A 25,516-nucleotide genomic window follows, 5' to 3' on the forward strand; every position below is an offset into this window, starting at 1 on the left:
TGCCCTGGGGTGCGGGGGGGGGGGTGTCTCTGGGTGGAAGGTGTGTGCTGTGGGGTGCGGGGGGTGGTCTCTGGGTGGAAGGTGTGTGCTGTGGGGTGCGGGGGGTGGTCTCTGGGTGGAAGGTGTGTGCCCTGGCAGTTCCTTTTCCAGCGGCAAGTACTTGTGAGTGCCCTGTATGGGGGAGTGTTCTCCGGGTAGAAGGCACCTGCCCTTGGCGGGGGCCTGTTCAGGTGCCGGGTAGTTCAGGTGAGTGCCGTCCACGTGGATGGGTCTCCAAGTAAAGAGAAAGACTGGGTGTGTCAGTTGGCAGATCTTGGCTTCCCTCTGCCAGGATGTGGCTTTTATAGTTTTGCTGTAAGAAGTCTTATTTTACTTTATTTCGTGTTCTTAGCAATGCTTGCTGTAGACCCATTAAAGAGGGGTCAGGTCTCCTGGAGGACTTGAGTTTCCACAGACTTGTGGGGTCCATCTCACGGGGACGGGGGTCACTGGGGCCACACGAGGAGGGGGTGGTGTGTGCAGCCTGGCCCCGGCCCCTGCCAGTCTGCATCACTGCCATGTCAGGCAGCTGCTGTCCCCTGCTTCCGCAGCGGGAGCTGGTCCTTGCTAATGGCCTGGGACAGAGCCAGTGGTGTCCTGGGGCTCTGAGAGCCCTGAGGAGGCCCACGCAACCTGTGCTTAAACAAATGCTCCTGTGTTTGTGTGCATGCGTTTGCTGAATAATTGAATGATTTTTGTGTGTTTACCGGACTGAGTTACTCAATGCCATTTTTTCCCAGAGAATTTTTTTATTCCAAAATTGGATTTTTTAGTGTTTGTTTTTCGTGTTAAAGCACTTTTTGGAAATGACGGTGGTAATTTTTTTTTTTTTTTTTTTGACTCTTGCTCACAGGCAAAATAAGTTGACAACTTTAGTCTAAAAAATTGTTACAGTTTTGTTGATGCAAATGTCTGTAAACTTTTGGCAAATCTGTCAGAACTATAGAATTTAGAATTTCAGAGGCCCAGTTCTCACTAAGCTTGTTCTGTGGATGGCTGCCTCTGTGTGGGGGATCCTTAGGTGGATGCCGTAGGCAGAGTGAGCTGGTTAGAGTCTTGTAGCTGCAGGACTAGTTGGGGGCCCTGACCTGGCCCTGTGCTGTCCCCACACTTCCAGCAGTGGTTTTGTGCCCTACCCAGCCGCCCCAGATGCAGGTGAGGGAACTGAAAACCAGCAGGTCTGGAGAGTCTGGCAGTCCCCACCCCCTGCCCTTTTTTAATGCTCCTGTTTCTGTGGGAAAGGGTTTAAAGTCTGGCTCTGCTGCATGTCAGTGCTGGCTTTGCTGCATGTCAGCACGAGTGGAGCTGGAGCAGGCGGCCAGCACCAGTGCCAGGAGCTACAAGGTTGGTTTAAATAGAAACATGTTTCAGTTACTGTCCTTCAAATGCAGTCCCTGTGCCAGGAAGATGTGGCCACGGACCCGTCTCTCTGGGGCTCCTGGCAGCTGTGCAGTAGTGCCCATGGGAGCTGGGGGCCACCGTTCTTTGGAGAGGCTGGGCCCTCGCTGCACGCAGAGATAAGGAGGCCAGTGAATGCGACAGAGGGTGGGCTTCGGAACCCCCACACTTCAGCCACTGTGAACTGAAATGAGAGAAAATGTCAGAGGATAAAGAAAGTGTGGACTCAGGCCCTCGAAGAGTGTGTGAGGGGTTGGGTAGAGCAGATGCCTTTCGTTTGGCCTGGGGCTTCTCAGCCTCGGTATTGCTGACATTTGGGGCTGGAGGATGCTTTGTTTTGCAGGACTTGCTTCTGCCTTATGGGATGTTAGGGGACGTCCCTGGCCTCTGCCTGCCGGAGGCTGGTAGCAAACGTTGGCTCTCACCCCCTCTTTTGACAGTCAGCAGTGTCTCCAGATGTCGCCAAGTGTCCCTGGTGGGACTGAGAACCTCTCACTCTAGCCAAGTGTTTCTCGAGCTGCAGTGTGCCTGTGAGTCCCAGAGACTCTGTGTGGAAGGAAGTGCCTGGTTGGGCATCTGTGGGGTGCAGCCTGAGCTTTGGTGTCTCTTTCTACTGCCCAGGAGCTGCTGTGTTAGCAGCCATCCCTGGAACGGTCAGGCTGTGGTCCGTATGCGAACGAGGCCTTGGCACACTCAGTGATTCCATGAAACTGTTTGGTGTGTCTTCTGAGGCCCTTCCAGGCTGGATGTCACCTTTATGTATCTACCCTGTGTGGCAGGCCAACTTCTAAGATGGCTCTTAAGTCCCTGGCGCCTGGTGGACCACACTTTCTCCCACTTAAACACTAAAATGGTTTTGTGGCAGCAGGATTTTGCCAACATAACTAAGAAATCAGGCAGCCTGAAGATGGTGGGCCTGACTTACTCAGAGCAGGAGAGGGATTCTACATATGCGGGTTCTCCCTTGCTGGTTTTGGAGGTGGAGAGGGCCACATGGCAAGGGATGTGGGTGGCCTCTAGGAGCTGACAGCAGCCCGGGGCTGACAGCAAGGAAGCAGCACCTTAGTCCTCCTGTGTGTGGAAGAGGATTCCAGGGTCCAGGTGAGTTTGGAGCCTGGCCACCCCTGTTGATTTTAGCCTGTGAGACCCTGATCAGACAACCTGGCCGGTGTGCCTGGCCTTCTGCCCATAGACCCTGACTGATAACGGGGTTTTAGCTGCTAAGTTTGTGGTAATTTGGTACACGGCAATAGGAGACTAACATGCCCTTCTTTCTAGAATGAGCCTACACACTGTCATCTTAGAGCCTACCTTTTTTTCCCGTTGTTATTTCCTCTTTGTCTACTGCTTCCTCCCACCCACTTTCCAGCGAAGGGCCCCGCATCCACCGTTCTTCCCTAAGGCTGAGTATGGGCCTTGTTGGTGGCCAGGGCTCAGTGTGAGTGTTGGACAAGCCGCTCCCCTATTTGGCACAGCTGCTGAGGGTTCTCTTTCCCCCGGGTGTGACCTGGTCAGCTGGAGGAACGAGCGGAGCGGATCCGTTCCAAGTCCCAGGTGGTGCAGGTGGAGCGGGAGAAGATGCAGATGGAGCTGAGCCACAAGAGAGCACGAGTGGAGCTGGAGCGGGCGGCCAGCACCAGTGCCAGGCGCTACGAGGTGGGTGCGAGCAGGTGGCCCTGGCGTCGGGGCGTCGTGCACGGTGCCTGTCAGGCCATAAGGCAGGTGAGCCTACCCGGTGGGAGCCTGGGTGCGCTGCCTCTGGGCTGCTGGGGCCTGCCTTGTTAGGCCACAGACGCCAGCTATGCTTGATGTCCTTGAGGGGGCAGGGCGCAGGGGACGGCTGTCCTTCACGTGTGCCCAGCCAGGGCATGCCTCTCTGCTGGGCTGCCTGTTCTCCCTTCTACCCCCGCCCCACCCAAAGAATTGGGGTGTAAACCCAGCAGAAATACCAGGTACCACAGCGTGACGGGCTTAGAAAGTCACGGGGTTGTGTCATCCCAAGTCCAGGTCAGACCAATCTTGCTCACGTGGTCATAGGGCCGCAGAGTCAGGATCTCCAGTCTTGGGGGTACTTCCTGTTGTCCCCGGCTCACCCAGGGCAAACTGGGCAAGTGCCACCCCCATTACCTAGGGAAGGTGGTTGGTTTCTACTGAGGTCGTAAATCCCTTCCTTTGCTTTGATCAACAGCACTTTGCCAGAGGTTTTCAATAAGTGCTCGTGATCTGTGGAAATGCTGCCAAGACTCGGGCAAAGCGTTGGACCAGCAAGTCTCTGACCTGCTTACGCTTTCCCCAGCTGTAGATGTCTGGCCCCATTCTGGCCTGAGGTGGCATGTTTGCGTGCTTTCCTAGTCCTGTAAAAATAGCGATGACTTCAGGGGTGTGAAGGTAACTGGGTGTATTTGACCCTAATACACAGGCTTCTGGCTGTGGTGTGCCATGTGGGTCTAGTAGCCCAGGAACATGGCCTGTGAGTGGGTCCTGTGGCCTTGGCATTGCTCCTAGGGCTTTCTCTTAAGATCAGGCTTTAGTTCATGTTCTGGGTCGTCTTAGGAGGCATAGTCCTGTAGGAACTGGTGGGAAGGGACAGGGATAGGCTGTGGGAATCTTGCTGCTCTTGAAGGTGCATTATTAGGGCTGCAGGTGGCACCAGGGGCCATTAGATGGTGGGAATTGGGGCTGTTGGTGCTATTGCCCTCGCTCTCAGGCAGACAGCAGGGGGTATGGAGCTATTGGAATTCTCCTGTGCCATTAGTCCTCCAAGGGCAAGACTGGTCCTGGCTGTCCTGGGTCTCCAGGGTGCAGCACAGGCCGTGGCACCTTATATGCTCAGAGTACGTTGGAATGAGTTGGGGGAGTGGATTGTTGTATGGTTGGTGGAAGTCTTTTCTTGGGGAAATCAAAGGGTGCAGGGCTGAGTTAATCCCGGGTCCTCGCTGAGCTTGGCCTTCCTCTGAGAGACCTTTCCCTTCCCACCCACAGACATGGCTGAATGTGACCCGGAACCATCTGAGTCGGTGGCTTTCAAATTGTCCCTTTGAGTATTAGGCATCTATCATGGTTTTTCAGGGCCTGCCAGTTTGGCCGTGGGTGGGGATCTCAGAACCTCTCAGATGGTGGTACTTTGGTTGTTATTTGAGGTCTGGGGACCCGCAGGGACTGCCCCGTGCATCCTTGGGACAGGCAGTCTGAATAGAGATGCTAGGTTCCTCTCTGGGGTGGGTTGCCCAGGGCCCTGCGTTGTGGAAGGGTCCCCTGACTCTTCAGAGGCCAGACTTGCAGCTCCCTCGAGTGGGCCATGTCCGTCTGCGTTCATTCAGCATTTCTTGGTGCCCGGCTGGAGAGGCCTGGTCTGAGCACCAGCTCGGGAGTGCGGGTGGGCCTCCTGCTGTACCGCCCCCCAGGGAGAGGCCAGGGGTCAGCAGCATCAGGTGCCCAGTCGGTGGTCCCTTTGCTTCTGGGGATGAGGGTGAGCTCCTAAGTGGCTGACTGCCCACTCCCTAGACCCCTACCCCCACCCTGCCCTGCCCGGGTCCATCGGAGGGAGAATGAGGAGTCTCAGTCCTGGGACTGCCTTCCCAGTATCAGACGGTCTGCAGGAGAGGATGTGCCTGGAGGGACCTCAGCTCTAGTGGCGTGAGCGGGGCCTGCTGCATGACTGGCACCGGTGTCGAGGGTCCCCGTCCTGAGGGAGGGCTGGGTGGGTCTCCCATTCCTGCTTACTCTCTCCGCTCTGGCAGCGCGAGGTGGACCGCAACCAGGAGCTGCTGACGCGCATCCGGCAGCTGCAGGAGCGGGAGGCTGAGGCGGAGGAGAAGATGAAGGAGCAGTTGGAGCGCCATAGGCTGTGTGAGCAGAGCCTGGCCACTGCCGGCCAGAAGCTGCGGGAGAAGGAGGACGGCCTGGCCGTGGCCGGGGAGGTGAGGGCTGTCCCGGAAAGGGGGCGTTTCTCGGGGGAGAGGGCGGGTGCCCTGGGGTGCTGGGCAGTGTCTTCTGCCTCCTTGCCACGTGTGCGAAGTGTTCCGGTCATAGTAATCCTAGTAAAAATACTCATTTTCTGGGGCACCTGGGGTGCTCTGTCAGTTGGGCGTTTACCTTCGGCTCAGGTCATGATCTCAGGGTCCCGGGATTGAGTCCTGAGTCGGGCTCCCTGCTGGGTGGGGAGCCTGCTTCTCCCTCTGCCCTTTCCCCTTCCCATGCTCCTGCTCTCTCCCTGCTCCCTCAAAAAACAAAACAAAACAAAACCAAACCAACTTGTTTTCCATTCCGTGGCCTTCATAAATCAAACACCTAGCATTTCATCATTTAAAAACTTTCCCCACATTTTCTCAGCATATTCTGGTAAATGTACATATGTGCACATGTATATGGTGGGTAGCAGGTAGCTTTTGGCTTCAGTTACTGATTTTGACGTATTCCCAAGAGTGGGGTTCTGGGTCTCTAGGGACAGCGTCTGGCTTTTGCTCCCAGTTGCTGTGTGGTCCTGGCAGTGTTGTTGAGGGCCCTGGTTTCCCTGTGGCCTTACCTGTCATGGATGGTGGTATCTTCTGGAAATACTTGTGTTTTTTTCCCCCTTTCCGAAGATGTAAGTGTCGCCCCTGGATTTGCATTTCTTTGATTATTAGCAGGTGTGTTAGTATTGGAGAATGTTTTTGAAGCCAGCGAACAGAGGAACTGTAGTCCTTACTGTCTCTACCAGTTGAAGGTTGTATAAATTTTAGAAACAGAGCCCAAACACTGCTGCTGGTGGAGCTTGGACTCTCCTGACCTTCCCTGTCCCTCTGCTGTGGCGCTGCGGATCACAGGTGCAGTGAGGAAAACGATGAAGTGCTGCCTGGGGAGGGAGCAGGGCGCGGGATCATTGGTATTCTGTCTCTGCGTGCTTTTCTCTACTTGATAGATCTCGGGAAGCAGGCTGCAGGTTATTTTTGCCTTGGCAATGCTGGGGAGCATGTTAAGGTTGTTCCTACATCTGTCTTCTGATGTGGATGTTGGCAGGAGAGGAGCCGTGATCAGCCTCAAGACAAGTCCCCGTGTCACCCTTGGCTTGCGTCGGCTGTGTTCTGGAGGCTGGTCTGGGGCTCACAGGGGAGGGCAGGGCCTGCGCTCTGTTCAGTGAAGAGCGAGGTGGTGGGGAAGGCCCTTGCCACACAGGTTGCAAAGAGGATGAGAGAGGGGTCCAGGGTGGGAAGGTGGCGGCCAGTTGGGATAGAGGACCATGAATTTTGTTTCTGTTTCTTTGTACATTCTTGGAGAAGCCTTCCCTGGTGACTCCGTTGTCACCGCCCCCACATGCTCTCTCTCCACCCAGCCTGGCTCGTGTGCTCGTCATTGGGAAGTCCTCTTGCTGACTGCCGGGCTTCCCCACAGCCAGGTCCTGCGTGCGGCCGGCCGTCTGACCCTGTGTCCTGCGCAGTGCTTGGTGTCCAGGATGTGTTAATTAGATTCCCGAAGACTTCTCAAAGGCTGTTTTCCTAGTCAGATGTAGTTTCATAGCTTCGTTCTTCTGCGATGCCCAGGTTGATGGGCATCCTTGTAACAGAGTGGACCAGGCAGATGGATGGAGTACAGGAAGTGGACGGCCTGTGTCAGCCTCCCCTGGGGAATGTGATTCCTGGGTTGGCATGGGCCCCTGGGTCAGGTGAGAGCGTGTCAGGCCTCCTTGTTGGCAGGGGTGCCCTGGAACTGCAGGGAGTTTGCTGGACCAGGCCCCTGTCCTCCACTCTGGGGGGTTATTTACAGGGACCTTTCTGAGTGGGCTTCCCTGGTGGCCTGGTCATGAGCTGGCTTCCCCTCGGAAAGCCACAGACAGAGAGCAGTCACCAGATGGTCACTAGGAGGTCACCTGGTGAGGGTACGTCTGATGCAAGGGTGGCAGGTCTGTCCCTAAAAGTCCTGAAGCTGGGCCCTGGGCCAGCCTTCCCAGCCCCAGCTTTCTGGCCAAGAGAATGCCAGCACTTTCCCCAAGGGTGAATGTCTGGCCCCGTTCTTGCCCTGTGGTTGAGAGTATGAGGTCTGCAGGGCATTCCCGTGGCCCCTCTGTTCTGAAGATGGCCTCAGTCCCCTGCTTCTGACCTCTTGGCAGGCCCTGGCTGTGGTTCACAGGGAGTGTTTTTTCTGGGGTGGGGGCGTGGTAGGGGCTCGTTTGGGGCAGAGAGGCCAGGGCAGGTGTGGAGGGAGACCCACACAAGCACATTGGGCATAAGTGAGGGTCCCAAGTGACAGATGTCACGGGGCACAGGGCTGTCTTGGCGGGCAGTCCATCACTGTGACCCAGTGGTTTCCCATTTGCTTGAGGGAAACGTGAGGCAGGCTGCAGGCCGGATACCCTGGGGCTGGATTGAGGGGTGGCGTCTCTTCCCAGGTCGTATTTTGTAAAGGAGAAGGTAGCTCGGTCCCTGCCCACGGGAGGGGTGTGGCCAATGCAGGCACTTTCGGAGGCATTTGTCCATGGGTGTGTGGGTCAGGAGCTCACATCTGCATGTGCGTCACAGCCTGTAAGCAGCTGTGCCCCCTGACCCCCCCCTCCCGCCCCCCAGACCATCAGCACGCTGAAGGGGAGGGTCTCCGAGTTGCAGTGGAGCGTGATGAACCAGGAGATGCAGGTGAAGAGCCTGGAGTCTGAGAAGCAGGAGCTCAAGGAGCAGTTGGCCTTGCAGCACAAGTGAGTGGCTGTGCTGGGGTGGGGCCCTGTCCCGGTGCCAGATGAGCCTGCTCGCAGGTTGTCCTGGGTCCATTCGGCCTGAAGCCTGCTGGGGCCGATGCTGAGCTGTGTGTCCGGGTGTTACCGGTGCTGGAGACCGTAAATGGGAAGGCCCGGGCTCGTCATCCTGTGCCCTCTGTGGTCTGAGCACCCGGTGACCATGTGTGCTGTCCACTCTGAGCCTGGAGGACCTGCAGGTGCCCTTCCGGTCTGTCCTCCCCATCCATAGGCTGTTGGAGGCCAACGTAGGGGCCACTGAAGTGAGGACAATGAGTGTTTTAAATGTTCTGGGAACAACACTGAATGTTGTTAATGACTGGGCACAGTCATTTTTTCCCTCCCCGGGGACTGGAATGCCTGCTTGCAGAGAAGCAAAAAGTGAGGCTTTAAAGGCTATGTGGGGCGCCCCTGGGGCGGGTGGGCTGTGGGGCTGTCCAGGCGGAGGCCGCATTCTGAGCACGCATGGAATTTTCTCTCTGTGATCTAGGCCTTTCCCTTCTCAGGTGTCCTAGGAGAGCTTTGGACTCTCCTGGGCCAGGTTGGGGGTGTGGCGGGGGGCGGTCACGGGAGGGTCCTCGTCTGTGGCTGTGCTGGGGCATGCAGCAAAGGTGAGGGAAGAAAGCTGGGGGTGTGGACTTAGCCAGCACCCCAATCTGAGGAGACTGAGGCCACAGTGCTCTGGGGCCTGGGGCCTACTCAGGAAAGCCTCCAGGGTGAGGGCAACTGCTGGCTTTACCACCTACCTCTTTCTGCACATGATGTGCTTTTCTCTCGACAGGAAATGTCAGGAGGCTAATCAGAAGGTTCAGGAGCTCCAGGCCAGCCAGGAAGCCAGGGCCGACCAGGAGCAGAGGATCAGGGTGCGTTACTCTGTTTCAGGCGCAGGCTGTGCCCGCAGGATGTCCCGGTAGTGATCTCAGCCATCCTGCCGCTTTAGCTGGGACTCGCTGGGGTGTCCAGGGACCGTGAGCGGCCCGTGCCCGCTGTAAACTATTGACATGGTCGCTCATCTCTGTGTGTGCCTTACCTGTGCTTGGGGCTGGGGCTGCTGCCCCCCACCTCCCTCCAGCTTTGCCTCCTTGTCAGGCCTCTGGCCTCCTGGCTCCTCCTGCCTCTGCTCGCTCACGTGCTGTTCTCTGGCTCTGGGGCCTGCCCGGCTCTGGCACCTCACTCCTGCTCAGTCCTCTGGCCCACCTCCCAGAGCTTGCTCGCCTGCATAGTGTGGTGCCTGTTTTTCTTCCGGACCTGATGTGCAGAGACCTTATCTGTGTCCTGTGTCACCCTGTGCTTGCTGCTTGACCCTGTACTTGGCACAGAGCTGGGCCCTGTTAATGTTTGTTGACTGACTGATTTGGTCCTGGTCTCATGCACTGAGCTTGTTCAGTGACTTGTCACTGATGGATGCCAGCTGTCCCCAGTGTGTCTCAAGGGGACTGCAGATGGCAAAGGAAAGGCTGTCGTCAACGTGGAGAAGACTGGCTTGTTACATGGGCGCTAGTGTGGCAGGAGCGGGTCTGGCAAGGGAGGAGCGCTGTGTCTTACCGATGTGTTTATTTAGGGAGTCTTGGCTGCCTGTCCGCGGGCAGGTGTGCACCAGGGCCCCAGCCCCGAGGGCAGGGCGGCACAGAGGTGTGACCCCAGCCTGTAACACCATGTTGGGGGTACCCCTGGAGACCAACACAGACGTGGCACAGAGGTACACCTGGTGTTTTGGAGGGGGGCCGGGCCACAGTGGTCAACTTTGTCCTCTCTGTCCCTGGCCTCACTCAGGATCTGGAGCAGAAGCTGTCCCTGCAGGAACAGGATGCCGCAGTTGTGAAGAATATGAAGTCAGAGCTGGTGCGGCTGCCCAAGCTGGAGAGGGAGCTGAAGCAGCTGCGGGAGGAGAGCGCCTACCTGCGGTGAGGCGGGCGCGGGGCGGTGCCAGGCTGTGCTCCTCCTCTCAGGCTTGTGGGATTTTGAGGGACTTTGTTTCTGTCCCTGCCAGGGAGATGCGGGAGACCAACGGGCTGCTCCGGGAGGAGCTGGAGGGGCTGCGGCGGCGGCTGGGACGCCAGGAGAAGATGCAGGAGAGTCTGGTCGTCCTGGAGCTGGAGAAGGAGGTGGGGTCTGGGGGGACAGTGGGCTGTTCCTTGTGGGTGTCCTCTGTCTGGGGGATCCTGGGGTTTTAGTCTGGCATTCCTGTTCCCCCCCCGAAATGTGGAAGTGCTGGACTGGTGTGGTGGGATGAGGAGTGGCCACAGAACCGTGTTTGGTGTCCTGTGCAGACACTCGTGAGCCGGCCCGTGGTGTGGAGACTTGGCTGGGTGAGCACAGTGGGCCAGTGGTCATGCATCCCTGTGTGGGTGGGGGACACAGGACAGGGAATCAGGTGACGTGGGGAGGACCCAGTCCCCTTCTCCCTGCGCACATGGGGGCGCAGAAGCTCTGTCTCGCCCAGTGCACACGAGGGACACCAGCATTTAGCCTTCTGGCCTCTGGCCCTGGGTCCTGCTGTCCTGTGCTGTATCACTGACAAGCCGCGGGCCCTCTTTTGTCTCGTGGGTGGTGGGAGTGTGCTGGTAGCTGCTTGTACTTGGCCAGACGGGCAGCTTGTGGCCTCACAGGGTGGGAGCCGAGCTCCTCTAGGATGCTGGCTTACATGCGAACTCAGCCTGAGGACGCAGCTCCAGACTGAGCAGTGTTTCCTCTGGGCAGTTCTGAAATGGGTTAAGTTCCAGTCTCCAGAGTCACACTGCCTTGCGTGAAATCCTGCCATGGATGCTTGCTGGCTCTGTGACCCTGGGCAAGTTACCTAACCTCTCTGTCTGCCTATGTAATGAGGAGTAATGTTGTTTGCCCTGCAGGGTTGTGAGGGCTCAATGAATTCACGTCCCATGCTTAAAGAGGGCCTGGCCCTTGGTAGGTGGTCGCTGAGCACCGGCTCTAGCGACACAGTCGTTCACCAGCCTGTGCCCCACATGTAAAAGGGCCATCGAGTGCCTGTGTGAATGCAGTGATGCCAGCAGGGCACTTGGCCTGGGTGGAGGTGGGGCAGGCCAGACAGAGACACATGGTCCTCGCCCTGATGTTTCTTACGTCTCTGGAAGAGGTGGGGAGGACTCCAACGTGGGATGCGGGTGAGCGTGGGAGAGTGTGAGATGCAGGATCCGGCAGCCCCACGTGCAATGCCAGGTGGGGCATGTCCCACCTCCTGTTCTCCCTGCGGGGCCCCCGGCCCTAGTCGGCCATGTCCGCTGAGGGGGAGCACGTCTGCCCTGGGGCCCGGCGTCCCGTGGAGCCCCTGGCGTGTGGGAGAGGCAGCACATTCTTGTGGTTTCAGCACTCAGGTCTGCCCTGCTGTTTTTATGGGAGCAAGCATGAGGCTCTTTGCCACCCCTGCCCCCACTCCGTGGTGCTTTGTGCACTGAGACTCTGACCTGACTCCATGGGACCAGGAACGGGCGAGGCGCTGAGTGTGCTTGTTGTGGGAGTAAGCCGTCAGCTCCGGAGCGGGCTTGGGGCGCTCGGGTGCTCAGCTCAGAGATACGAGCAGGTTCTTCTGAGGGATCAGGGAGATGTAACATCCTCCTCATCGCTATCACTTTTGTGGGAGGCTCCTTGGTCTGGGGACTGAGGTGGAGTCGCGTGACAAAGGGCTGCAGGTGGCCGCAGAGGGCTTGGAAGGGAAATACTGGGGTTACGGTGCTCTTAGCATTCACCTCCCTGTTTTTCCAGAAGCTGCTGGCAAAGCTGCAGAGCTGGGAGCGGCTGGAGCAGACCACGGGCTTGAGCATCAGGTAGGTGGGGGTTGCAAGTGGCTCGGGGTGCCGGGCTGGTGGGCACGGCTGGGAGCGCGGCCCTGGCTCCCTGGCGTCGCCAGCAGCCACCCCGCTAGAGTCTGTCGGGGCAGATCTGGCCGGGGATGCTCAGGTCGGATGAGGTACTTACACTGTGGGGGGAAGACGGGACCGAAGTGACCCTCTTGCCTAAGTCCTAATAACTTCTTTATTTAAGGTCGGCTGGCGGAGCACCGGCAGGGATCTGATAGCCCTGGGATGTCAGGCTTTGTGAAAGGACATTTTTGTGGATGCTGAGGGAGTCATTGCTTTCAGGATAGGCTGTTCCTTTTCGGCAAAAACAAACAGTGAAGATGAACTGGGTTTTGGGGGGCAAAGAGAAAACACTGTTGTGGAGGATTGTCGTGCCCTGCAGGTCCCCACAGCAGCCTCGGCTCATCTGTGAGCTGCTGCCACTAGGGGGACGGCAGGAGGCGGAGGGGCCATGGCGGGGCTGCCGGGTGGGCAGCTGGGGTCTCGTTCTCCAGTGGGCAGGACAGCCAGGGTGGGCAGCATTCCACGGCCGCCTGCCCCCTGCCCCACACGTTCTGCTGCCTGTCGTTCCTGGGGCTGCTGCTTCTCTCCCTCCAGCGTGGTTGCCTGTCCCTCGGTCCCCAGGACTCTGTGGGTCTGCTGCGGACTGGCTCTTGCCCGTAGCTTCATCACCATATGGTGGTTGCAGTCTGGGAGAGGGCTGGTGGGAGATGAGTCCTTGGAGCTGTGGTGTTTCAAGAGCCTTTTGTTTTGTCTGCTTGGGTGACGTTAAGACTGTAGCTCCTCGCTTGTCTTTCATGTTGCTCTGGGCAACTGGGCCAAGACTGAGAACCTTCTTTAAAGAGCTGTCCTGCGATGACACGGTCCTGCTGCTGGTTCTGGACCCTGTGGCAGTTCCCATCAGCATTATTGACTCCACTGTGCGTCCCTTGAAAGTGCCTCCTCATCGGCTCTGCGTGGCTGGGTCACAGGACAGACGAGGCTGCTGATCGCGCTTGAACCGCACCTGCGGGGCCCAGGCTCGTGGAGGGCCGGCCCAGCGGGGCCTGGCTGCTCTGTGCTTCCTTGTGCTCTCTGCGCTTATTAACTCACCAGAAGGCTTCCGTCCTGCTCCCAGGGAGCCTCGTCAGAAGAGAAACCTCCCTGACTTCTTTCTTGTGCAGGAGATCAGAGGCCCATGCATACCCGATTGGACCAGCTGCCGGCAGGTCTGAACGCCCAGCGTGGGCCACAAAGCACGCAGCATCAGTCAGGCCTGGGGCTGGGGCCCAGCTGGCGGCTGTCTCTGGCCTGGAAGGGAGGTGTGGCTACTCCTCGGCCCTTTGGTCTCACTTCCAGCCTGAGTATGGCTGGCGTGCGGGGCGCTGACTGCCAGCTGGGGCGGGTCATCTGCCTGGTCGCCTGCTTGTGTGTGTTGTGTGTTCAGTGGGTGGCCGGGTCCGGTGAGGTAGAGGAAGAGGGGTGTTGAGCCCCCTTGGGGTCGGTGGTAGGAGAGTGGGCTATGTAGACAGAGGCTGGTGTCTCTGTTGGCCCTGGGCCAGGGTGCCCCTCTTCAAGTCTGTGCCTGACTCTGGGCTGGTTTTCTTGCTGGGAGTGCAGTGTAGGCCTCACTGTGCGTGTGGGGAGGAGCACAGTCCCATGCTGCAGAGCTGTCCCTTCCGAGTGGCCAGAGGCTTCTGAAGAAGCAGGTGGGGCATCCTCATGGTCCTGGGCTCCTGGCAGCCGTTGGGGAGGGGTCCTGTAGGGGGCAGCTTTTCTTTCATGTGCTTTGTCACCTGTTCCTGGTCCCTTCCGGGGGCACTTTGGAAGCCCCTCCCATCCGCGCTAGGGTACTCCAGGCAGCAGGCAGGCTGCCCCCCCGAAGTGAGTACATGTGTCATGTAACAGTTGGTGGATCACAGACTTGTGTTTTCCCTGTTGTCAGAGCCGTGTGGAGAGTTGGGTACAGATGGGTCAGCCTGCTGGGCACTGGACTTGAGTCTTGCATGACCTTGAGTGCTATGAGGAGAAGTTTGGCTCTCCTTTTTTGCTGAGTTTGGGGCAGTTAGAGATTTCTGTGCAGGGACAGTGACTTGTAGGAGCCCACATCTTGTGGGATTGAATATGGAGTGGGAAACGTGCAGAGGGAAATAGGGCATAGGGAAAGGTTGGGGTCCCTGCAGGGGGAGCATGGGAGGGAAGGGTGGGCATTGGTTAGGAGCTCTGAGACTGCTGTCTGGGTGGCTGGAGGTCGAACTGCCTGCAGTGGGTCCAGGATGGATGCCTTCCATCACCCTTGCCACGTTCCGTGTGGCAGGGGACGAGAGGACTGGTTCGGACCGTACTGAGTAATGGCTAGATGTGTGTCTGTCCCCAGCGTGGCCCTCGTGTTGTGGGGGGGTAGCTTGTGCCTCATCTTTCACACCTGTTCGTGGAAGGACTTTTCTAGAACATGGCTTTCTTCCTGTGGAAACATGTTTGTGGGTATGTCCTAGTTCAGGGGTGCGCCCCCCACAAAGCACAATCAGCCAGGGAGATGGTAGTGGGTTGGAGTGCAGCAGATGCCCTGGAAGTAGGGGCTAGAGGAACAAGGTGAGCCTTGTGAGCTAGCGGGCTTGAGTCTCTTGGTGTTTAGGCCAAGGCATTGTTGTCACTTTGGGACTGAAGGCATTCACTTGGTATGCGTCGTGACCGTAGGTCCTGGCCCACGTCCAGCGTCTCCTGGGCTTTGAGGGCTGCCACCACTAGGTGGCACCCCTGCCCCCATGATCCTGATCCTTGCACCTCGATAGCTGCAGGGTCCCTGTGGATTTCTGGCCCCGCACTTGCTGCCTGCCGCTCTTCCTGGTCCTCTGCCGCTCTGTGTGGGACTTACATGCTACAGCTGGGGCCAGAGGAGCAGGGGTGTGAGGGCATCTGTGGGCAGCTGGCTGTGGCCCCTGTTCGCTGCCCTGTCCCCCCGTTGGCTGTCCCACACTTACCCTATTTTCCAGCAGCTTCTTTATCATCCTTAAATGCTTGGTGTCTGTGAGCTTCTGATGTTTCAGACTGGATATTCTCTGCACAGGCTATCCTCTCTGCTCACGGCTGTGGCATTTTGCGGATTCTCTGAGGGCCCTGTGGCCTTACAGAGGTTGGGAACAGAGATCAGGTCTGACACCTGGAAAGACCAAAACCCCCTGGAGTTCACACAGCGCGACTCTTGTCAACCTTCTCCCAGTTTGGGTTTTCTTAGGCCCCGAGGAGCCCAGAGGTGTCAGGAGAGTTGGGTGGAGTTAGCCCGGGCGGGTCAGGCCATGTAAACCAGTAGGGAAGCCCCTTGGCTCTTTCCTCACCTGCCAGGCAGGCTTGTCCACCTGGAGGTTGCCGGATACCTGTCTCCAGCCTGTGGGTCACCTGGGTTGGAGGCAGGTGGGCCTCGGGACTTAGAGAGTCCTGGGTGGGAGGGAATGCTGCTCTAGGCTGGGTGGGACACCACGCACCTGGGGGAGGCTGCATTGGGGGAGGGAGGGTGGGATGCTTGGATGTCCTCATTTCAGGGCTTTGAAAGCTGAGTGAAGGATTCGGCAGCAGCACACAGAGCGTGCCCAGGTGTGGACAGCTTTGCTCTGGGTGCGTGGCCTGGCGGGGAAGGATTTGAAGGTGCTAAAGGTGGCCTCCAGGAGACACTCTCTGCACCCATGTCAGCCTGGATGTGACTGTCTGGGGCACCAGAAAAGGGCTAACGGGGGTGGCGGTGGGGACAGACAGAGCAGAAGGGGCACCTGCTGCAACCTAAGGGCGCCTCCCTCAGAGCGCTGGTTCGCGTGGCTCGCTCTGGTAATAGGTTAGAGTGGAGCACACTGTCTCAGTAGTGCAGAAGCTTTGTGAGAGCTCAGCACCCTTGCATGATGCAAGCCTCCAAGCAACGTAGGAGTGGAAGGGCCCCCGGCGCAGTTCCTGCCGACCCTGTGCTTGTATGCGCTCTCCCCGCTCCTCGTCTGTGGCTGTGGCCGTGTGGGCCAGGGCAGCAGTGGGAGGGGGAAGAAAGGCGTGCAGCCGGACAGGAAGGAGTAAATCTGCCTCTGGTTTGAGACAAGATGATCACCCACACAGGAGAGCTCAAGGACTCTGTGAAGGGCCCCCCCGAACTGGTAAGCCTAACAGGCTCGCGGTTATAGAGACAACTCATGAAGCGGGACTGAATTTCTGCATACTGGCAGCCAGCCACTGGAAGTACGTGCCACTGACTGTGGCCTCAGAAACGTGACGTGCTTGGGGGTAAATCTGATGAAAACCTGTATGTTGCGAAGCGTAAGTTCTTCCTGGGGGACACTGTGCTCGCGGAGTGGAGGAGCTTGTGTTGTTGAGATGCCAGTTTGCTGAAATTGGTCTGTACTTCCAGTGCAATCCCAGCCGAAGTCCCAGGAGCTTTTTTGGTAGAAACCAGCAGACTGATTCTAAAATTTTATAGGCTTGTTCTTGAAAAAACCCAAGGGCTTACAAAGGTTGATTTCAAGACACGCTATAAACCATACTGGTCAAGGCAGTGTGGTAATGGTGTAAGGTTAGACATACACGTCAACAGAAAAAACTTAAAAAGTTCAGGAATAATTAAAAGTATGGAGTCTGTTGGTTTCCATGAAGGTGATGAGATAACTCAGTAGGAGAGTCAGTGTTCCGCAAACGGTGCTGATGCAGTGGGATGTCTGTGTGGTCAGGTCCGGACTCTTATCTCTTAATGTGGGGCATGCACCTGCCTGGGGTGAAAACCAAGACTTCTGGAAGGTTAGGACACAAAAGCATGCACCAGAGATGTAGAAAATTTGGTAACTTGGAGTTCTCCAAAATGAAAAAGTACCTTTGTTCTTGGAAAAAACAGTTACAATAAAGAAGAGGCAAACCCTCTTCTAGGAGGGAGAAAGTACTTGCAGTGTGTACAGTGGCCTGATGGAAGATTCGTATCCGGGATTTGTGAAGAATTCTTCCGAGTGAATAAGACAACGGCCAGTTTTTAAAAGCTGGGCAAAAGGTGTTGAACAGACAACTTTGCAGAAAAGGGTCCGCGGACGGGAGGGAATAAGAACGTGACACACGTTCCACATCATTGTTGTTCAGTGGTGCAGGTGAAGGTCACATGAGGTGCTGCGGCTGGCCCAGTGGAGTGGCTGGGACCAGAGGGAGGCCACAGCAGGGATGAGGGTGTGAGCAGTGGCGTCGTGCATTTGCTGGAAGGGCGAGGGGAGGCCAGCCCCTGGGGGGCACTTGGGAAGGCAGCCGCAAGCACTTAGGAAGCTGTTTGGCGGTTTCCTGTATGTTTACGACAGAACGTGGCAGTGGTATCCTGGGTTCCTAGCCAAGAGAAATGAAAATGTGACCTCAAAAAGACCTGTCCCTAAATGTTCCCAGTGGCCTGATTCCTAACAGCCAAAATGTGGGGACAGCAGGCATGTCCATCAGCAGGGGTGCGGGTTCATGGAACATGGCATATCCCTGGGGCAGGCCAGACTGCGGTGTGTGCACGCGAGTCCTGCTGATGCCAGGTGCTACACTGTGTGATGCCCTTTATTTGGAATTTTAACAAAGGCAAAACTGATTGTAGTGGCCATCAGGTGAGTGGCTCCCCACATCTCAGGTTGGGACATGATTGGAGCTAGAGGGGTCCTGACATTGTGCCAGAAATCGCGTGCCCTTGGCTGTCGTAGCAGCTGCTTGGGTGTGCACGTGGTCAGTCGTGCATCCCACCTCCATGAAGGGGACCTGTGGATGATGGCAGGCTGGGGAGAAGTGCCGAGGCGTGCTTTGTAAAGCCTTCATTTTGGGTGGGGCCCATCCCTATGCTCCTCACCCTGTGTCACTACTGCCTGGTCCCCATCACATGGCTCTTGTGCCCAGTATGCACGACTTGTCAGAGAAGGGAGCCCTTGGCTGCTCTAGCGGGGGGCACCTGACCTCGCAGTCTGGGCACCGCCTGGTATATTCTCATGTGGCAAGCTCTGATTCGGTGCTCAGTCTGGATCCTGTACACATCGTCACTCGATTTCCACTAGTATTTCTGCACCAGCAGCGAGCTCTACTGAATTGAAGGTCTGTACAGTGTTGTGTAAAGTGGACGAGCTCTGAGTGATCTCAGGCCCCTGGAAGCAGGGCCTCATTATTTGGACAAATTCTTAGAAGTAGGTGGTTTTTTTTTTTTTTTTTCCCCTCAAAAGACATACGTGTTTGAAACGGACAGATGGTGCTAAATTGCCCTCCAAAAAGTGCTTTATGTTTCTGTCCTGGCACACGAGTGGCATCACTGGGTTTGGGCAGCATGCTTTCCAAGCGTGGAGCCACAGCACAGCGAGGAGGGCAGGGATCTCCAGTAGGTTGGAGTTGAACAGGCATGTTGAGCAGTTTCCACCCCGGGGGGGATCCTTACTGAATGGGCGTGGAATGCGTGGTGAGGGCCTCTGGAGTCAAGCCTCTCATTTCTTGGAGGAAGCAGTTTGCTGGTGGCGGGTGTGCCTCTGTGATTTGGCTCCTTCCCCTGTCCCTTTGTGCCTGGATCTGGCCCGGTTTCAGTCTGGCTGGGAGGGCGTGGTGCCTGTCAGGCAGCGTGCAGCTTTGATGGGATTGACAGTGCCGGGAGGCAGAAGGGTGGACAGGTTTTGTTGAAGCCTGGCCTCTGTGTCCCGAAACTGGCCGGTCACCTGCAGTGAGCACGGGAACCAGCTGCTGACTGGGCTGCTTCCCAGCAGCACTTGTCTGCTGGCCAGGGGAGTGGTCTTGGGGCCTGTGTCCCATGGGGGGTGAGGCTGGGCGCATGATTCCTTTTAAGAGAGCATCTCATTGACCAACCTGTACTCTCTTATGGCCACAGTCACTGTGGTCGCCACTTCTGATCCCCTGGGTGTTGGATCCATCAGTACACGAGGTGGTGCTATCAGGAGGGTGGCCGGGCTATCAGGCACCTTGGTCTTGGTTTGGTTTCCTCTGGGATTCTGGAGGAGGAGGAGGAGGGAGGCGAGGGCTTCACTTTCTGGCCTCCCGTGCTGGCACCTCTGTGGCCTCAGCCAAGAACCTGCAGCTTGGCCCCGGAGAGGCGCCTTCACCCGCCCTTGGCTCTCCGTCAGGCCTGTGCCCTGGTGTTGTGCTGGCTTTCAGCCCCAGTGGCCCCCAGAGGTGTGTAGGTGGTGGCTGGAGGCTTCGGAGTCCATCCCAGCCCTTTGCCACTCTGTGGAGGCCAACAGGGGAAGCAGGCGCTCCTGCGATTTGCTCTTGGCCTTAAGTAGCTGGTCGTTCTCCTGGTGGCTGAGCCCCGGCCTCTACATTCACGTGTTTGATTTCCTGGTTACCTGCCATCTTCAGTCTCGTGAAAGAAGAGCAGGGGCTTGTCTTCAGAGGCCCTGGGGGCTTGGAGGGTGGCTAGCCTTTGTGAGCGCCGAGGGACTGGCAGCCAGTAGCATTTAGTAAACGTTTGGCTAAGCGTTTGGTGAGTGAGTGAGTCGTGAGGGTGTTAGGACTGCGTGTTTCTGTGCCTTTCTGTCTGTGGTTATTGTGACTTAGGATGGGGCCTCTTCTGGCCTGCTCGGCCGCGGTGACAAGGCGCCTGTGTTGTTCATGCTCTTGGTCCGGGGGGGAGTCAGAAGACAAGTGTAGCAGAGAGCTTCCTGACAGCTGGCTTCCTTCCGCTGCAGCCCCATCTTGGGCCCTGGCGGAGCGGCCGCTGGCTGTGCCCGGCTCCCCAGTGAGGTTCAGATGGGAGTCCGACTGGCCTGTGCCTGCTGCTGCAGGTGGGTGTGTGCAGCGAGGGGTGGAGGGAGCGGCATCCCTGACAGGCGCGTTCCCCCGTGGGCCCAACTGCGGCCTTTCCAGAGGCATGCGGGTGGGCCCACACGAGTCTGGGCACAGTCCCGGCCCCTCTGTCTCTGTGTGTCCCATCCCTGTGGGGAAGGGAAACAGGGAGGCGCTCTCTCAGAGGAGCTCTGCCCACTCTTCAGGGTCTGTCCCCTGTGTGTGCTCGCCGGGGCCCGGTGGATGGTCGGGCCCGTCCCAGATGGAAGGGCGTCTGTGTTCTGCACTTCTGGCTCGGCGCTCGAAGCGCTTTGGAGGGCTTTTCTCCAGCTCTGTAGATACGGCTCGTCTACTTCTGTACCTCCTTTTAAATTGGTTTTAAAAAGTCTAAAGCCAGATAGCAGAAGGATTTAGACAAATTAGGCTCTGCTGGGTTCTCAGGGGATTATGTTGGAGAGAGAGGAGCATCTCTGTGTCTGGTTTCTGCGGACTTGGAGAGGCTTTACTGAATTCCTCCTGGGAGTGCGGGAGGATCCGGCCCTCCCTCGTCAGTGCCTCCCCCGACCCTCGCACCCCAGCAGTGGGGAGGGGCTGCAGCTGCAGAGCTGGAGGCCTCTGGGGTAGCCTTGCCTGTTTTCCCAGCAGCCGCCATGGCCTTCGGAGGCCCGGTGTGTTGGGCAGGCTGCGGGGAGCAGTGGGGGCTGGTTACTCGGGCAGCGTTAGCTCTGGGCTTCCTCACCCGATAGCCTTGGATGTCAGCTTTCTGGCTGTGAGGAGTGATCACACCCGGTTAAGTGCATGGGGCCTTGAGCGCTGATGTCCTTCCTCATGGTCAGTGTCATTCGTGTCCGAAGCTAGAGGGCTCCTGTCCTCTCGAGGGCAGAGCAGGTGGCTTTCAGTGTTGAGTTGCTGGAGTGTGGGGTCAGGCGGTGGGCACACCTCAGTTCTCATGTGTGGGTGGCGGCCTGGGAACACGGGCTCCGATTTTGCCAACACGAGCTGGGGGCCGAGGCTTGGAGGGTGGCCGGTCTGGTGAGCGCTGAGTGACTGGGAGCCCACGTGTCCCTGAAGCAGAGCCCCAACAACAGGGCAGGTCCATGTTCTTAGAGGCCAAGCGGAATTATCTTTTAAAGAACAGATGATAGTCAGCATGGGGCCAGGTGATGGTGCTTTGTTGTGTTTCTTCAGCGAGGCTCACGCTGTTACCCTGTGCAAAGCCCAGACCACCCCCCCCTCCCCGTCCTCAGCTGTGCCATTTGCCTTTGGGCGACTCAGGGACAGAGTGCCGAGGTGTCACTGGGGTCTCCATATGGTACACGCTGTGGCTCTGGCGCCATGTGGGCTTCAGGTCCCCGGGTCAGGGGGATGGCATCTGGGCCAGTCCAGCAGACTCTTCCTCAGACCTGTGGTGTGTGCGGTGCCCTGGGGATGGGGGTGAAGCAGGGGAAGCGGGAGGAAGGCATCCCAGTGGCGGGGGGACACAAGCGCCAGCATGGGTAGGTGCTGGAGTGTGGACCGGGATGGAGGGGGCATTGGCAACCACCCACACGGATTTGGTGCTGCCGGATCAGAGTCTGCATGGGGCGGAGGTGGGACCAGGAGGCATTGTTCTGGATGCCCTGCTCTTCCTTGCTTGACCTGCCTTGGGTCCTCCCTGGGCTGGTGGGTGGCACTGGGCAGGAGTAGAGACCCTGGGCCTGGAGCAGGGCCCTGGTCAGTGGTTCCTTCTGTCCTGACATCTTCACCAGGGTTTAGTTCCACGGAGGCTATGGTGGGTTTGTCTCCAGTGGCCTTGGAGTGCTCTCCGTCCCCTCCTGGTGGAGCCAAGTGTGTGGCCTAAAGCCACGGGACTTGGAACTCTGTTTTAAAGTACTTGCCACGTGTGTGCACATCCTGCTTATCCTGTATTGGGTTCCTCTCGTGGCCCAGGTGTTTCTTCCTGCAGAATGTCTGTCATGGGACCTGGGAGTGCCGGGGGGGGGGTGTTTTGCTGGGGTGAGGGTGGGAGAGTGGGAGGAGGAGGTGAGTGGGGGGAGTGGGAGAGTAGAGGGGGTGGGAGAGTGGTATGGGTCAGCCCTCTTGTTCTGATTCACCAGGCCTTAGTCTGTAGAGGGGAGACAAAGGCTTGCTTTGTAAGGCACTGTGACAGTGACACTCAACAAGGAATGGCCGTGTCCTTCCCTTCCTTCTTGGCTGCTGACACTCACAGATGAGACAGTCGAAGGCAGGAAGGGTGAGTGGACCCTGCCTCCCCCCGCTGCCCATACATAGCTTGGGGAACTATGCGGAGGCCGGTTGCCTTTCCCCGATTGTTTGGGGCAGTGAGGGCTGTCTGTCTGCAGACCGAGCATGGCCTCCTCCATGTGGCTGGTACCGTGGAGCGCCTGTCCTGGGGCTTGGAATTAGTGGCCCTTCCAGGGCAAGGACCTGGTTTTCCTGCCCTGCCAGGTGTCCCTTGCTCATGGACTGTGTGTGGGCTGGTGCCCGAGAGCCCAGTGGGCAGGTGGCCACTGAAAGCAAGTGTCTCTGCACTTCTCAGTGAGTCACATGATGGTGGAAGGAGGAGGCTTTGTGGCAGAGGGGTGTGTCCTGTGGACCGCCATGGGCTTGCGGCCTGGGTCATGTGCCCACAGTTTGCATCTAGCATTCTTGACGCTCTGTTGGAGAGCACGTGCTTCTGACCGAGGCTGCTCTACGGGCCCAGGAGGAAGCCTTCGCATGTGCTCTCGGGTCATCTGGCGTGTCTTGCTTCAGGATGGCCGGCTCTGGCTGGTCTGGGCATTGGGGCTTGCGAGCAGGCCAGCTGCTTGGGCAGCAATATGGCTTGCCCGCTGGAAGGGCCACCTCCGCGGGTCTCCGGACCCTGCAGCCTTGGGGCTGATGCCGCATACCCGGGCGCATGCGTGCAGACGGTGCTGGCAGAGTCCCGCTCTCCTTCCACCCAGCTCCCAGAGTGGGAAGTGGAGTAGGCGCCGGGAGGGAAACCCGCTCACTGTCCTTTGTGGGGGAAACTCCCTGGGGAGATGTCATTCTCCTGTCATTTTTACCCTCTCTCCCTCAAAAGCGAATTCGGGTCGGTCTAATGGAGTACAGAGGTGTCCCTGTGTGCGAGAACACGCATCCAAGCGTGTGGAGGGAGCGTGTGCAGAGGGCAAAGAGGGAAAGGACACTGTTGCCATGAAGCTGAGGGTGAGAGATGCACGGAATTGCCACCGTAGGCCCCCCGCCTCCCTTGCTCTGGTACCCGGAGGCTCCTGGAAGTCCACGGAAATAGGGAATCTGGTGTCCGTGGGATGAGAACCAGCCAGTAGCTGAGTGCTGTTAACACTCATTTCTCCTCCGAGTGTGGGGACTTCTGGGCTGGTGACCGCAGTGACAGTGAGGGCCTGTAACGGGGCTTGGGGTCCAGGCTAATGGTCTGACTTATGTAAATGATAAGATTGGCTGTCAGGTGGCTTTCTGTGAATAGCATTTTGTTAGAGACCTCTGCAAATCAGGGAGGAATGGAAGAAAGAAAGCAAATGAAATTTTAAAAAATTATTTTAGAGCCGGCAGAACTGTCCCCAAGCTCCTAGCACGGTGGTTGCCTGAAGTTGGTGTTGAGGGCTTGGCTGGGGAGGGAGCAGCCAGAGCCCTCCGGGCAACGGGGTGCCGTCTCTCAGTAGGGATGTGGTCATGGTCCCGTGTCAGTGTCCTGTGACCCAGGTCTTAGGTGCAGTTGTTATGAGGAAAAATTGATGGTATAAAACAGGTGTAAAACGAATGTAGTTGGGGGTGGCGAGCAGGTGGCCAGTGAGGGAAGCATGGGCGGCTGGCCCCTGGTGCAGTTGCGGGTCTGTTGTGCGGTAGCGGTCACTCTGCACCTGTTTGCAGGGTCCTCTCATGAAAGTCTGGAGTCGTTGCCACCGGCCTCTTCCTTGCGTTCTCCTGTTTCTTCTCAGCCTCCTCCAGGTGCCAGAGGTCCAGGCTTTGGGTCTGTGGCAGCCGGCTGCCCTCTAGGAGGTGCTCACATCGGGAGTCGCTGGAAGGACGAGGTGTGGGAGGCCGCGTGGGGGCTGCTGGCTGCGGCGCAGCAGGCGTGCTCAGGCCGAGCCGGCGGGGAAGCCTGAGCCGACTCTCGCTCCGGAGAGCAGGCTGTGTGCGCCCACGCTCGCCAGTCTGCCTCGTGGAGCCGGTGCCGTGCTGGGTATGGAGGGAGCCCCAGGCCAACGCCCCTTGAGACTGGCTGATTGTGCACATGTGTCTGCGTACTGCTTTTCTGGTTCGACTCTGAAGGCTGTCGTCTTGAGCTTCCTCTGCTGCCATGAGTGGGTGTTTGTGGGCACACGTGTTGGTGGAAGGGCAGTAGCACATGGGGACGCCAGGCAGCTCTGAGCCCAGAGGCTGATGCCAGGGCAGGGGGGAGTAGAGTCTGTGATTTCCGTGGTCCTCGGGAAACTGTTGTGGAGCAGCCGGTGTGATTTCAGATCCCGAGGGGCTGGAGACCCTTGCGTGAACAAACACTGTGTTCGTGTGGCTCTGTGATCGGAAGATGTGAGGGCTGGTCAGGGGGAGTCTCCTTGTGCGCTGTCGGCCGTTGGCTTCCTTTCCCGGGGCTGCTGGTGCTGCTGGCTCTGGCGCCTTGCCACACACATATGCACACGGATGCCCCCCTAACCCCCGTGTCTGCCAGCACCAGTCCCGGTGAGCCCCGGCCGCGCCGAATCAGATGCCCTGGTGCGTGGCTTGCCGAGAGTCCGGTTTCTTCAAGGCACCCGATGCTTTGTGGCGGTCGTGCAGTCAGGGGACAGGTAGGAGGCGGTCCCCGAGGCCCCCCTCAGGTTCAGTGATGGCTGGAAGGGCTGCGGGGCTCCGGGTAGCTGTGCCTCGCTGGTGGGGCTTGTTACAGGAGCGCAGGACCCTAGAGGGCTGGGAACAGAGTACATGTGGGGCATTGGACGATGTGCCTTTTCTCCGCCCTTAATCTTCGAGTCCCTCTACCTCGGAGGAGATGAATCTGTTCCAGACAGCTTGCTTCAGTGATTTTCATTAACTCCACGTCACAAGGCCCGTGCTCAGGGCATCTGTTTATATTGGCCAGTGGTTCCATCTGCTTTATCAATCTCTTGCCTGGGGAGGGGCCCCTGGACCTCTTGTCGGAAGCTGTCCTCCTGGACTGTGTCAGGCTGTGTTAATTGCAGTGGGGCTCTGAGGCTGCAGGTTGTCCTTGGCAAGGATCCCCAGTGTCCCTCCTGTCATGCTGGTCTTGAGGAGCCCATGGGCACAATGCACGGTGGGCTTGTTTGTGCACCAGGTGTGGCCTCCCTCACACACACTCCTTGCCTCAGAGGATCGCACAGACAGCACGAAGGGGCAGCCGGCCCTTGGACAGGGGTTCCTGTACTTGGGGAGGCATGGTGGTGTGGGGGGGGCCTGGCCCAGGGCAGAAGTGCTATGGGAGGCAGCAGGGCAGGCTTGGGGTGACCTCTGAAGGCAAGGGTGAGCATGCAGTATAGGACAGAGGCCATGGGCCGCTGAGCAGGCCAAGGGACAGGGAGGACAGCCGGCCATGACAGGTTGGCTTTGCACGCCAAGGTGACTGGCTCCGGTGCGGATCAGGAGTTCCACAGGGACTGTGGAGCTGAGGCTGGGAGACGTCCTTGGCACACAAGACAGGAGATCACAGGCCTACATGGGGGGTGGGAGGAAGGGTGTGGGCAGATGGGGCAGAGGCAAGGATGGGTTTTGGCCTTTAGGAAGGGAGAGCTGTGGACTCTGTTGAGGGCGTGTGCTTTTGAAATAGCCAGGGGGTTCGTCACGTGTGCACAGGTCTGGATTTGAGGGCTTACTC

The 25,516-nt window shown here is 58.0% G+C and overlaps 1 protein-coding gene across 1 annotated transcript in view; it reads left to right on the plus strand.

Annotated features, from left to right (window-relative positions):
* The window catches only part of MAD1L1 (mitotic arrest deficient 1 like 1), a 316,273-nt gene that overhangs the window by 2,529 nt on the left and 288,228 nt on the right, over positions 1 to 25,516 (plus strand). The window contains exons 3-9 of the mRNA XM_080829793.1: positions 2,953 to 3,093; positions 5,178 to 5,357; positions 7,977 to 8,101; positions 8,919 to 9,000; positions 9,911 to 10,041; positions 10,128 to 10,242; positions 11,858 to 11,919. Coding sequence (XP_080685919.1) covers positions 2,953 to 3,093; positions 5,178 to 5,357; positions 7,977 to 8,101; positions 8,919 to 9,000; positions 9,911 to 10,041; positions 10,128 to 10,242; positions 11,858 to 11,919 — 836 coding nt within the window. The remainder of the gene's footprint in view (positions 1 to 2,952; positions 3,094 to 5,177; positions 5,358 to 7,976; positions 8,102 to 8,918; positions 9,001 to 9,910; positions 10,042 to 10,127; positions 10,243 to 11,857; positions 11,920 to 25,516) is intronic.

Source organism: Martes martes, assembly GCF_963455335.1.
Source record: "Martes martes genome assembly, chromosome: 18".
In the NCBI taxonomy this organism is placed as follows: Eukaryota; Metazoa; Chordata; class Mammalia; order Carnivora; family Mustelidae; genus Martes; species Martes martes.